This window comes from Cetorhinus maximus, chromosome 23 (assembly GCF_964194155.1).
Source record: "Cetorhinus maximus chromosome 23, sCetMax3.hap1.1, whole genome shotgun sequence".
NCBI lineage: Eukaryota > Metazoa > Chordata > Chondrichthyes > Lamniformes > Cetorhinidae > Cetorhinus > Cetorhinus maximus.
In genome coordinates, this window is record NC_135901.1 from 60990928 (window position 1) to 61005915 (window position 14988).

At 44.8% G+C, this 14988-nt stretch overlaps 1 protein-coding gene across 1 annotated transcript in view; it reads left to right on the plus strand.

The window, feature by feature from the left end:
* Positions 1–14988, plus strand: part of LOC144698069 (uncharacterized) — a 207830-nt gene that overhangs the window by 17097 nt on the left and 175745 nt on the right. The window contains 1 exon segment of the mRNA XM_078569995.1: positions 2897–3608. Coding sequence (XP_078426121.1) covers positions 2897–3608 — 712 coding nt within the window.

A 14988-nucleotide genomic window follows, 5' to 3' on the forward strand; every position in this document is an offset into this window, starting at 1 on the left:
GGTGGAAGAGGAACAGAAGGAAAGGTCTATCAAAGGCTGCAGGGCTGGAGAGATTAACTGTGTATCGGGGGTGGGGAGCAGCAGAATGTACCTGTGCAGGTCAGTGAGGATCCCCAAGGTCCATCAGCCGTCTGCATGCAGTGTTTAGTGGGCCTTGGGGGAGTGGGGATGGAACCATTTGGGACACAGCACAGGGCGGGAGGTCACCCCTCCCCTACTGTCCCGGTTACACAAATGACTCACCTTGGACTGTCCCATACCTGGGCCGGGCGGGGTCAAGGTGCAGGAAGCTGCAAGCTGGTAGGTTGAGCTGTGAACTGGGCGGAGTTGGGGTGGTTTGAGTGACAGGTCTGGGGCTATATCCGAACAGGCACAGCCACTGCTCCCCCTTTCCTCGTGGAAGTTTGACTGGAATCGTGTTGGTGAGTGTTTCTAAACTCTGTCTCACTATCCCGGGAATGGAGGTGGATTGGAGGTTGTTGTGAGTGTTGGATTATATTGTTTTTCCTCATTCTTCCCGCTTCTCCCACTCCCAGTTCCAGGCTGCAGGTCCCGGTGATTCTGGATGCGGGACAGTTGTTAGTCCCGGCCCTGGTGTGTGTGCGCAAGCGCAGATGCGCGGCTTATTGTTCTGTAATAATGGCGGGTGATCGTCCTCCTGTATTTTGCTGCAGTTCTTCACCTCCTTGACTCTCCCGGCGCCATAGTTTCCACCTGCCGATTGCGGCAACCGACCTTCCAAAAGGAAATTAACAACTTTTAGATAGAGCGGTTTCTGGGGCGCTTAGCATTGTGGGAACATTGCCCGCCATTACTCGTTGGCCGTCGCCGAGAGTTATCGTACAGCCTGAAGGCAGGTCAGCGACCTGAGCCCCTACTTCTGTTTCTTAATCTGTTCATGCTGACTGACCTGCTGGATATTTAAAATATTTTATGTCTTAACTTCAGTTCCAGTCTTGCAGAGATTTGCTTTCATTTTATTGTTTCATGTAGCCGAGTCTGGAAACACAGACAGACCAATTAGGAGCCGGTTTGAATTAGGGTGGGTGTTGAATGGGGGTCTTTTTTGTTGGATCAGTTTTGAGCTGGAGTGAATTGGAGGAGAAGTTGCTGGGGTTAACCCCGAGGACTTTGCAACCCAGTCGGGCCCAGCAATTTCCAGTGTGAGGCTATTAAAGGAGGTAGATCCTGGGGGAGAACAGAGTGACAAACGTCCATTCAATTTAAGAGTGTTGCTTTAGTAACAAGTACTTCTAAAGTGCCTTTTTTTCTGAGACTTTTTGTTAACTCCATTCTTGGTATTTGGTGTCACTAACAAGAGCAGCAGATATTGTCAATCCCCAGTTGTCTGTTGGTCAGGTGTTGGTGGGCCTTCTTCCTGAACCGCTGCAGTCACTGTGGTGAAGGTGTTCCAACAATGCTGTTTGGTAAGGAGTTACAGGATTTTCACTAAGCGATGATAAATGTCCAAATCAACAACAACAAGTTGCATTTATGTAGCACACTGATTAGAATAGAATGTTCCAAAGTATTTCACAGGAATATTATACCGGAATATTTAACACTGAAGCGCATGAGGAGGTATTGAGGCACATGATCAACAGCTTGGTCAAAGAGGCAAGTTTTAAGGAGAGTCTTAAAGGATGAGAAAGGGAGGCCTAAATAGGGAATTCTAGAGCTTATAGCCTGAGCAGCTGAAGACACGGTCACCAACGGTGAGTCAATTAAAATCAGGGATGCTCAATCGGCCTGAATGAAATGAGTCCAGATATCTGGGAGGGATGTAGATTGGAGGATATGATAGAGATAGTGAGGAGCGTAGTCACTGAGGGATTTCAAAACAAGGATGAGAATTTGAACATTGAGGTGCTGCTTAACGAGGAGCCTATGTAGCTCAATGAGAACAGGGGCGTTGGATGAACGAGACAAAGTGCGAGTAAAGACATGGGAAGTGGAGTTTTAAATGACTCCATTGTTTCTGTGGCAGGCTAGGAAGATTCCAGTTTAGAGGTAGCAAAGGAATGGATGTGTTTCAGCAGCAGCTGAGCTGAGGCAGGAATGAAATCCGGCAAAATGACTGATGTGGAAATGGACGGCCTTAGTGGTATGTAGTCAGAAGCTCAGTTTGGGGTGAAATATGACACCAAGATTGTGAACAGTCTGGTTCGGCCTCAGAGTTGTCAGAAAGGCATTGAAGGTTGGGGAGTGGAGTTTGTAGCGAGGAATGAAAACAATGGCTTCAGTCTTCCCAAAATTTAAATGGAGGAAGTTTCTGTCCATCCAGTAATGGATGTCAGACAAATCAGGGCGGAGTGTGACTTGGAGGTGATGGTGTTCACATTCACCTGCTACCCTGGTCCTGATGGAGGTTGGAGGATAAGGGATTGGGCAATGCTGTCAAAGTTCTGGTAGAGTTGTGTAGGCCCAGACTGGCAGGCAGGTTCCCTTCCCTGAAGGACATTAGCGAACCAGTTGGGTTTTTATGATAATCCAGCAAATTTCATGGTCACTTTTTCCTAATGCCAGTCCTACACGTTGAGCTCAATTTCACACCCAGCCTTTGTGTTTTTGTGAGTTCTCTCTCACTCACCTTTGTTTGTTTTGTCCTATTTTCACAGGGTTTGCAGTCCAGAATCACAAACCCGACATCACATCAGGATCTGACAGTGTTGTCCAATTGATCGTAACCCAAATACCATCGGATTTTGAATATGGTGATTAAGAGCCCTGTTCACAGTGGGGAGAAACCGCACACATGTTCTGTGCGTGGGCGAGGCTTCAGCCAGTCATCTGACCTGTTGAAACACAGTCACAATGGAGAGAATCCATGGAAATGTTGGGACTGTGGGAAGGGATTCAATGACCCATCCCAGCTGGAAATCCATCAGTGTACAAGCACTGGAGAGAAGCCATTCATATGTTCAGTGTGTGGAAAGGGATTTTCTGATTCATCCAACCGACTGAAACACCAGCGAGTTCATGCTAGGGAGAGGCCATTCACCTGCTCCGAGTGTGGGAAGGGATTCACTCAGTCATTCCACCTGCTGAGACACCAGCAAGTTCACACTAGGGAGAGACTGTTTACCTGTTCTGTGTGTAAGAAGGGATTTGCTGACTCATCCTCCCTAATGAAACATAAGCGAGTTCACACTGGGGAAAGACTGTTTACCTGCACTGTGTGTAAAAAGGGATTTGCTGATTCATCCAACCGACTGAAACACCAGCGAGTTCACACTGGGGAGAGACCATTTACCTGTTCTGATTGTGGGAAGGGATTCACTGATTCATGCACCCTGTTGAGACACCAGAGAGTTCATACTGGGGAAAGACCATTTACCTGTTCTGATTGTGGGAAGGGATTCACTGATTCATCCAGCCTGCTGAGACACCAGGGAGTTCACACTGGAGAGAGACCATTTACCTGCTCCACATGTGGAAAGGGATTTGCTGATCCATCCAACCTCCTGGAACACCAGCGAGTTCACACTGGGGAAAGACCATTCACCTGCTCCAAGTGTGGGAAGGGATTCACTCGGTCATTCCATCTACTGAGACACCAGAGAGTTCACACTGGGGAGAGGCCATTTACCTGCTCAGAGTGTGGGAAGGTATTCATACAGTTATCCAATATGCTGAGACACCAGCGGGTTCACAAGTAACTGCTGTGGTTGGATTTAGTTCCCAATGATATTCTTGTCTGAAGCATATTCATGAGAGTGTGTTTCTGCTGAGGTTAATAAACTCCAGCCCAGTTACAGATTCTGTATAAAATTGGAATAAATCAGCTTTGCGATAAACAGTGTGTTGAGTCGTTTTGATATCTCTAGCACAAGTTAGTTCCTTTTGAAAGGTTCTCCCTCTGCCCTGTCTCCTCCATCCTCAGCCCCAACGAAAATTATGAGGAGCTCATGGAGCTTCTTTGTCACTAAGATTGAGACAATCCGATCAGCTGCCTCTGCTGCTTCCCTCCCTTCCACTAGCCCACCGGGACACACTGTCTCTAAGTTTCCCCCACTGTCTGAGCCGTGATCACATCTTTTTCCAGTTTCTCTCCCATCTCCTCTCATGCCCTCTGTGTGCACCACCTGCTCCATCGACCCTATTCCCACTAAACTACTGACCATCCAACTTCCCCATGTTTACCGTCATTGTCAATGGTTCTCTCTTTTCAGATACTGTGCCTCTCTCCTTTAAACCTTCCATCATTATATATGCTTAAATAAAAACAAACCCTTCACTCTTCCATCTTTGCATGCTGCTGCCCCATCTCCAGCCTCTCTTTCCTTTCAAAAATCCTTTGAATCCCTCCAATCAGGTTTCTGCCCTGCCTCAGTTCGAAAACAGTTCTTATCAAAGCCACAAGTGAGATCCTATGTGGTTGCGACACAGGTAAACTTTCTCTTCTGGTCCTTCCCGACGTGTCTCACCTTCTTGGAGAGGAGACAGCCAGACCTGTGAGGAACACCTCCGATCGGGCAGTGGGCTAAGTTTGAAAATAAACTCAAGGGCGATATCGCAGGAAAACTTGGTTGGTGAGAAGTTGCTGTTAGGGAGTGTGTTTAAATAGCTTAAAACTAGAAAAAAAAAGGATAACATTTATAAAGAGGTAGCTGCCTGGATTTCAGTAAGGAACACCAACAATAGGGAAGTAACGTTAAATCAATTCAAAGTGAAATATAGTCATAAAGTAAACCAAAGTAAGGTAAACTTAGGAGAAGTGTAGCAAAGTGAAGTTATTGTTAATTTATTCTACTCATCCTCCTTTAAGTGTAAAATGAGAAGGAAGTAAAATGGGTAACAGGAAGTAGTAGTGAGGCTACAAGGCAGGAGAAACAAAGCATAGCATTGAGTATGCTTCGAATGCAGAATTATGTTAAAAAGACAAAATTAAAGGTGCTCTACCTGAATGCGCACAGCATTCGCAATTGATGATCAAAAGACACAAATAGTAAGATATTATCGGGGTAAGATATTATTGCCATTATGGAAACATGGCTGCATGGTGACAAAAACTGGGAACTGAATATTCATGTATACTCAAAGTTTAGTAAAGACAGACAAGGAGGTGGAGTTGTGCTGAAAATAAGGGATGAGATCAGTGCATTAGTAAAGGGGATGTCAGTTTGGAAGAACAATGTGTGGAATCTGTTTTGGTGGAGCTAAGAATTAGCAAAAGGCAGCAGACATTGGTTGGAGTTGTTCATTGCCGACCAAATAGTAATGGTAATAGTAATTTATTAATCAGGAGATGATAGAAGCATTTAGCATAGGCTATACATTGATCATGGATGACTTCAATCTACATGTACACTGGGTAAACCAATTGAGCACTGATGCTGTGGAAGATGAATTTCTGGAGTATGTTGGGGATGGTTTTCTAGAGCAGTATGTTGAGGAGCCGACTCGAGGACAGGCTATTTTAGATCTAGCATTATGTAATGTAAAAGGACTAATTAATAATCTTGTTGTAAAAGAACCTTTAGGGCCGAGTGAACACAATATTATAGTATTTTACATTATGTTTGAAAATTAGGTAGTTCACTCTGAAGCAAGGGTGTTAAAGTTGAATAAAGGAAATTATGAAGGTATGAGGGACAAATTGGCTGAGATAGAACGGGAAAATACATTAAAATGTACAGAGGCAATGGATAGTCTTCAAAGAATTATTACATGGCTTACAGCACATAATCTTCCTTCAAGGTGCAAAACCTCCAAAAAGTCAGTCAACCTTGGCTGACAAAGGAAGTTAAGGATGGTATAAGATTTAAAGATAAGCTTATGAATTTGCCAGAAGTGGTAGTAAACCTGAGGATTGGGAAGCTTTTAGAATACAGCAACGGAAGACCAGGAAACTGGTAAATAAAGGGAGAATAGCATATGAATGCAATCTAGAGAAAAGATAAAAACAGACTCTAAGAGCTGCTTTAGGCAAATGTGGGTCCATTGCATGCAGAGTCGGGGAATAGAGAAATGGCAGAGAAGCTAAATGATAATTCTGAGTCTGCCTTCACCGGGGAAGATACAAGAAATCTCCCAGGTTTAGAGATCCAAGGGAGTAGGGAGAATAAGGAGTTGAAGGAAATTAATATCAGTAAGAATGGGATTGAAAGTTGATAAGTCACTGGGACCTGACATATTAATTAGCAAAATAAACCCACATGGGATAGGAGGCAATACACTGACATGGATTACGGATTGGCAAACAGGCAGAAAACAGAGAGTAGGAATAAATGGGTAATTCTCGTGTTGGTAAGATGTGATTAGTGGGGTACCACAAGGATCAGTACTTGGGTCCCAGTTGATCACAATATATATTAACGATTTGGATGTGGGGACCAAATGTAATCCTTCCAAGTTCGCAGATGATACAAAGCTAGGTTGTGAGGTAGATGTAAAGCAGATATGCGAGGATTTGGACAGACTTAGTGAGTGGGCAAGACCATGGCAGATGGAATATATTGTGGAAAAATGCGAGGTTATCCACTTTGGTAGAAGGAACTGATGTTCAGAGTACTTCCTAAATGAAAAGAGATGAGAAAGTGTAGTTGTACAAAGGGACCTGGGTGTCCTTGTCCATAAGTCGCTGAAGGCTAACCTGCAGATGCAGCAAGCTATTCGGAAGGCTCGTGGAATGTTAGCTTTTGCCACAAAAGGATTTGAGTACAGGAGTGGTGAAGTCTTGCTTTAATTGTTTAGAATCTTGTTTAGACTGCACCTGGAGTAGTGTGTGCAGTTTTGGTCACCTTGCCTCAGAAGGATATTATTGCCATAGAGGGAGTGCAGTGAAAGTTCACAGGCTTGTCCCGGGAATGGTGGGACTGTCTGATGAAGAGAGATTGGACAAACTGGGCCTGTATTCTCTAGAGTTTCGAAGAATGAGAGGTGATCTCATTGAAATCTACAAAATATTTATAAAAGTAGACAGGGTTGATGTAGGTAAGATTCTTCCACTGGCTGGAGAGTCTAGATCCAGGGGACACAATTTCAAAATAAGGGGAAAGCCACTTCGGACCGAGAAATTTCTTTACTCAGAGAGTTATGAAACTGTGGAACTCTCTACCCTAGAGGGCAGTGGAAGCTCAGTCATTGAGTATGTTTAATGTATAGAGTGGGAGATTTCTGATTAACAATAATGTAAAGGGTTATGGGGATAGTGTGGGTAAACAGTATTGAAGTGTTTGATCAGCCATGATCGTATTGAATGGCAGAGCAGGCTGGACGGGCTGAATGACCTCCCTTTGTTCCTATTCATTGTTTATGCCCAGCTTTTAGCCTATTTCCGATCTTTCTTCCCACCACCGTCCCCTCCCCCCACCCCACCCCCGCTTGGGCCATCTGCCACTTTCCAGAGTGCTTACCCTGGTCCTGCCATTATCACATTTTACTTCCTTAATGTCACCATTTGCACCTCATTTAGCCAGTACCACCACCATTAACTATTCTTTGACCTTTTGTTTATGACATCTTTCACCATCTCTCCTTTGCCTCCACCTATCGTTGGCCTTCTATCCAGCTTCACTGGTTCCACCCCCCTTCATCAGTACATATTTCACCACATCTTTACCTCTCTTTAGATCTGAAGAAGAGTCATACGGTCTCGAGACGTTATCTCTGTCTATCTCTCCACAGATGCTGTCAGACCTGCTGAGTTTTTTCAGCATTTTTTGTTTTCGTTCCCCTGTTGCTATGTCTGAGGTGGATCCCCCTCTCCCAGGCCTTGGCTTCCATGTGCTGTTCTGAATGATGACAGTATTAACCTTCTCCCTAACCTGTCCTAACCCTTCTGCCCGTTCATTTATTGAAACCAGGGATTCCACTTGTTCTAATGGTGACTTTCCTTGCCTGGCTAGTCATTCCTTGAAGTGAGCCCTTGAATTGTTTGTACATTGTTTTATCATATTCCCACGTTTCAGTAACAAATGCTGAAATGTATGCTCCACACCCACGGGGTTTCATCTGTTTAAAGTCACTAACAAAAAGGTCCAGTTTTCTCCTGGAGTTTGAGACAATCAGCTTTCAGAATGATGCAGAGTTTCAGCCAATGAGGGAGATCCGGGCTCAGCCCCGCCCATCATTCACTCTGATTGGCTGGAGGAGCAGCTGTCCGCCTTCGTTCATCCAGCCCCACCCTCTTCTCCTATTGGTCCGTAGCCGCCGTCAATCAGCCGGGCATTGTGAGTTGCCAGGTGTGAGGTCAACGTCGGGGGGCGGGGTTTACAAATCCCGAGTGCGGCCCCAGAGCCGATTCTGAACCAATGATCATTCTCCACTCTCACAATCCGCCGCTTCCGGCTTCTATCCGGCACCAACCTCATAAGGAGAGCAAGAGACTCCGAGCATGCGCCATCCACCCGGACAATCCGCGGCAGATAGAGCAGTTTCTGAGGCGCATAGGATTGTGGGTAATCCGGCCGCCATTAGAAGCCGCATCTCAGTTAATCTTTGTCTGAATCTGGGAAAGCAAGAGGAAGATTCTGTTCGCATCTGTGGAAAGAAGTAAAAAAAAATTAATGTTACGGACTCGAAACGTTAACAGATTTTTTCTCTCTCCACATATATTGTTAGGCTTGCTGAGTTTTTCCAGCATTTTCTGTTTCTGTTTCAGGCTTCCAGCATCTGCAGTATTTTGCTTTTACTTTAAAGTTGTGAAGTCACCTGAGCCAAATGAGATGCACCCAAGGGTACTGGGAGAAATAAGAGTGGAAGTTACAGAGGCACTGGCCATAATATTTCACTGTGCCTTAGACTCAGGTGCTGAAGGACTGGAAAATTGCAAATGTTCCACCCTTGTTCAAAAATAGGTGTAAGGATAAGCGCAGAAACTGCAGGCCAGTTAGTTTAACTTCAGTGGTGGGAAACGTCTAGAAATTATAATATGGACGACGTTAACACTCACATGGACAAATGCAGATTAATTAAGGGAAGACACCATGGACTTCTTAAGGGGGAAGAATGTTTTACTAACTTCCTGGAGTTTTTTGAAGAGGTAACAGAGAGGGTTGATGAGGGCAATGCTGTTGATGTGGTGTACATGGACTTTCAAAAGGCATTTGGTACAGGGCTGCACAACAGACTTATAAGCAAAGTTATAGCTCATGGAATAAATGGGACAGTAGCCACATGGATACGGAATTGGCTCAGTGGAAGGAAACAGAAAGTCGCGGTTAATGGATGTTTTTCATGCTCGTGGAAGGTTTGTAATGGTGTTCGCCAGGGGTCAGTGATGGGACTCGGGCTTTTGCTGATATATATTAATGACCTAAATCTTGATGTAAAGGGAAACATTTCAAAGTTCGCAGAAGATGCAAAACGTGGAAGCATTGAGAACAGTGATGAGGACAGTGTAGAACTTCAAAAAGAAATAGACAAGTTGGTGGAATAGGGCAATCGTGTGGAAGATGAAGTTTAATGCAGAGAAATGTGAGGTGATACATCTTGGTAGAAAGAACATGAAGGGCAATATAAATTAAGGGGCACAACTCTAAACGAGTTGAAGGTGAAAGGAACCTGGGTGTATATGCCCTTAAGTCATTGAAAGTGGCAGGAGAGTCATTGAGAGTGTGTTTATTAAAATATACACTATCCTGGGTTTTATTCATAGGGGCATAGAGTACAAGAGCAAGGAGGTTATGTTGAATTTTTATAAGTCACTAGTTTGGCCTCAGGTGGTTTATCGCATCCCTTTCTGGGCACCACACTTCAGGAAGGATGTGAATGCATTGGAGAGGGCACTGTAAAGATTCGCAAGACTGGCTCCTGGGAGGAAGAACAGCGCTTAGGAAAGTGAATTGGAGAAATCAGGACTGTTTTCGTTAGAGAAAATAAAGTTTAGAGGAGATTTTATAGATGTTTTCAAGTTGGGGCTGGACAGAGCAGATAAGGAGAAACTGTTTCCACCGATCAAAGGACTGAGAACAGTTTTAAAGTGATCTGTAAAAGAATCAACAATGATATGAGGAAAAGCTTTTCATGCAGGGTCTGGTGTGCTTTTTGTGGGAGTGTGGTGGAGGCAGGTCCAATTGAAGCATTCAGGAGGGAATTAGGCTGTTATCTGAAAAGGAATAATGTTCAGGGTTACGGGGAAAAGATGGGAGAATAGAACTGGGTGAGTTGCTCATTTGGAGAGCCAGTGCAGACATGATGGTCCAAATAGCCTCCTTCAGCACCAAACCAAATCAGTGATGTGGTAAAAATTGATAATATTCAGTTAAAATAAAAATTGAATTGAATGTGTTAGAGATATCAAAACGACTCAACACACTGTGTTTAACGCAAAACTGATTTATTTGAATTATATACAGAATCTGTAAATAGGCTGGAGTTTATTAACATCAGCAGAAACACACTTCAATGAATATGCTTCAGACAAGAATATCATTGGCAACTAAATCCAACTAGAGCAGTTACTTGTGAACTCGCTGGTGTGTCAGTAGACTTGATAAGCGTACGAATCCCTTCCCACACTCGAAGCAGGTGAATGGTCTCTCCCCGGTGTGAACTCGCTGGTGTGATAAAAGTTGGAATGACTGAGTGAATCCCTTCCCACACTCGGAGCAGGTAAGTGGTCTCTCCCCAGTATGAACCCGCTGGTGTCTCAGCAGGTTGGATGAATCATTGAATCCCTTCCCACAATCGGAACAGGGAAATGGTCTCTCCCCAGTATGACCTTGCTGGTGTCTAAGTAGATGGAATGACTGAGTGAATCCCTTCCCACAATCAGAACAGGTAAATGGTCTCTCTCCAGTGTGAACTCGCTGGTGTCTCAGTCGGTTGGATGAATCAGAAAATCCCTGTTTACACACAGTGCAGGTAAACGGTCTTTCCCCAGTGTGAACTCGCAGATGCTTCAGTAGGGAGAATGAATAAGTAAATCTCTTTTTGCACACAGAGCAGGTAAATGGTCTCTCCCCAGTGTGAACTTGCTGGTGTCTCAGCAGGCTGGATGACTGAGTGAATCCCTTCCCACACTCGGAGCAGGTGAATGGCCTCTCCCCATTGTGAACTCGCTGGTGGTTGGATGAATCAGAACATGTGAGTGGCCTCTCTCCGGCGTGAGTGAGCTGATGAATTTCCAGCTGGGATGGGTAATTGAATCCCTTCCCACAGTCCCCACATTTCCATGGATTCTCTCCAGTGTGACTGCGGCTGTGGCTCGACAGGGCAGATGATTGGCTGAAGCCTCGTTCACACACAGAGCATGTGTATGGTTTCTCCCCACTGTGAACAGGGCTCTTAACTTCCATATTTAAAATTCGATGATTTGTGGGTTACGATAAATTGGGTGACACCATCAGATCCTGATGTTATGTTGGGTTTGAAATTACGGACTGCTAACCCTGTGAAAATAGTTCAAAACAGGCAAAAGGGAGTGAGAGAGAACCCACAAAAACACAAAGGCAGGGTGTGAAATTGAGCTGTATGTGTGGGGCCGGCACAAGGGAAAAGTGACCACGATAGCTGCTGCATTGTCATAAAAACTCAACTGGTTCACCAATGTCCTTCTAGGAAGGGAACCTTCCACCCAGTCTGGGCCCAGTCAACTCTACCAGAACTTTGGCAGAATCTCCCAATCCCTCATCCTCCACCCCCTAGAAGGACCAGGGTAGCAGGTAAATCACCTCCAAGTCACAGACTGCCCTGACTTGCCCGACATCCAGTGCTGGATGAACAGGACTTTCCTCCATTTAAATGTTGGGAAGACTGAAGTCATTGTCTTCAGTCTCCGCTACAAACTCCACTCCCTAACCATCAATACCATCCATCTCTCTTGCAACTTACGAGGCTGAACCAGACTGTTCACAATCTTGGTGTCATATTTTCACCCCAAGCTGAGCTTCTGACTTCGTATCACAAAGACCATCTCTTTCCACCTCTGTAACTTCACTCCTTCCTCAGCCCATCTGCTGCTGAAAGTCATCAATTCCTTTGTTACCACCAAACTGGACCATTCTGAGCCAGCCACATAAACGACGGGGGTCATTTAAAATTCTGCTTCCCATGTCTTTACTCGCAGTAAGTCTCGATCATCCAACACCTCTGTGCTCATTGTGCTACAGAGGCTCTTCTTTAAGCAGCACCTCAATGTTCAAATTCTCATCCTTGTTTTCAAATCCTTCAGTGACCTTGTCCCTCACTATCTCTATCATATCCTCCAATCTCCATCCCTCCCATATATCTGGGCTCATCTAATTCAGGCCTGTTGAGCATTCCTGATTTTAATTGACTCACTATTGGTGACCGAGCCTTCAGCTGCCCGGGCCATAAGCTCTGTAATTCCCTACTTAGACATCTCTGCCTCACTCTCTTATCCTTTCAGACTCTCTTAAAATCCTACCTCTTTGATCAGGCTATTGATCATTTGCCCTGATATCTCATCATGTGCTTCAGTGTTAAATATTCCAGTATAATATTCCAGCGATATACTTTGGAACATTTTATTCCAATCAGTGTGCTACATAAATGCAGCTTGTTGTTGTTGATTTGGACATTTATCATCGCTCAGTGAAAATCCTGTAACTCCTTACCAATCAGCATTGTGGGAGCACCTTCACCACAGTGACTGCAGCGATTCAGGAAGAAGGCCCACCAACACCTGACCAACAGAAAACTGGGGATTGACAATATCTGCTGCTCTTGTTAGTGACACCCAAATACCAAGAATGGAGTTAACAAAAAAATCTCGGATAAAAGGGGACCGTAGAAATACTTGTTACTAAAACAAAACTCTTAAATTGAATGGACAGTGTGTTTGTCAATCTGATCTCCCCCAGGAACTACCTCCCTTGACAGTCTCACACCGGAAATTGCTGGGTCCAACTGGGTTGCAAACTCCTCGGGGTTAAACCCAGCAGTTTCTCCTCCATCACAAAACTGATGTAACAAAAAAAGTCCCCCATCCAACACCCACCCTAATTCAAACCGGCTCCTAATTGGCCTGTCTGTGTTTCGAGACTCGGTTCTAAAAAACAATACATGAAAGCAAAGCTCTGCAAGGCTGGATCGGAAATTAAGAGATAAAATATTTTAAATATCCAGCAGATCAGACAGTATGAACAGATAAAGAAACATAAATTGGGGCTCAGGTCCCTGACCTCCCTTCAGACTGCACGATAACTCTCGGCGACGGCCGCCGAATAATGGCGGGCAATGTTCCAACAATGCTAAGCGCCCCAGAAACCGCTCTAACTAAAAGTTGTTAATTTCCTGATCGAAGGTCGATTACCGCAATCGGCAGGTAGCAACTATGGCGCCGGGAGAGTCAAGGAGGTGAAGAACTGCAGCAAAATACAGGAGGACAATCACTCGCCATTATTACAGAACAAGAAGCCGCGCATCTGCGCTTGCGCACCCACACCAGGGCCGGGACTAACAACTGTCCCGCATCCAGAATCACCGGGACCTGCAGCCTGGAACTGGGAGTGGGAGAAGCGGGAAGAATGAGGAAAAACAATATAATCCAACACTCACAACAACCTCCAATCCACCTCCAATCCCGGGATAGTGAGACAGAGTTTAGAAACACTCACCAACACGATTCCAGTCAAACTTCCACGAGGAGAGGGGGAGCAGTGACTGTGCCTGCTCTGATATAGCACCAGACCTGTCACTCAAACCCCCAACTCCGCCCAGTTCACAGCTCAACCTACCAGCTTGCAGCCTCCTTGACCCCGCCCGGCCCAGGTGTGGGACAGTCCAAGGTGAGTCATTTGTGTTATCAGGACAGTGGGGGAGGGGTGAGCTCCAGCACTGTGCTGTGTCCCAAATGGTTCCATCACCCCCTCCCCCAGGGCCCACTAAACACTGAATGCAGACGGCTGATGGACCTTGGGGATCCTCACTGGCCTGCACAGGTACATTATGCTGCTCCCCACCCCCGATACACTCTGTAAACAAGTTGTTTTTCTTTTTTTCTGCTGCCCCTTCACGTAAACATCTTGTTTCATACAAGTTTTGTTTGAGACTTGTTCAGGGCTATGGGGCAAAGGCAGGGACGTGGCATTGGGTAAATTGTCCCTTCAGAGGCCTAATACAGACACGACTGGCCGAATGGCCTCCTTTTGCTGCAACCATTCTATGATTCTCTGACTTGTCTCCATCCCGCTGCTCCACTCAAAGTGATTCCCACCTTCTGCTTTTGTCCCTGGATCCCTGTTTAACCAAGTAATTATCTCTGCCCTCATTTGTTCCTTATTTCTTTGAGTCCTAGTTTTCCTTTCTTATTTCTCCCATTTGCTTCAGGTGCATTCAGACTGTTGTTATCGTGCCATTCACACCTAATCTAGAAACAGCTTTTGTGTTTTTAATTGTCCCATTACCACTCCCTTTGACCTTGCATTATGAAGCCTTTTGTCAGTTAATCTCTCTCGCCCTGCAGCCTTTCATAGACCTTCCCTTCTGTTCCTCTTCCACCTTTCAATGGCTCACAGACCTGAAACGTTAATCGTGTTTCTCTCTCTACAGATTCTTCCAGACCTGCTGAGTGTTTCCAGTTTTTAATCTTTTCATTTCGTATTTTAAGCATTGCAGTAATTTTCGTCTCTCCATTCCAAGCACTCTACCCGACATTATTAATAATTCAATTCAGTTATTCATAAATTAATTTATCTGTACTTTATGTCTTGAAAACTGATTATTTCTTGAGCTATTTATCAGTTATTAGTGTCTTTAAATGTTACAATTTCACAACTTCTCACGATTTCCCCACACTTTCTGGCACTAATATTAAATCCTTAGTAATCTTAAATGGAAGGGTCAGCCCAGCATTGACAGACCAGTCAGTTTAACCTCTTGTGTGGGAAAGCATTTAGAAGCGGCAATTCAGGTCAAAATTAGGTCACTTGTACAATTTGTTCAGGACAATCATATTGAACTAAATTTCTTGAGTTTTTGATAAGGCAACAGAGAATGTTGATGAGGGTAACACGGTTGATGTGCACATGAACTGCTAAACGGCATTTGATACAGTGCCAAGTAACAGGCATGTCAGCC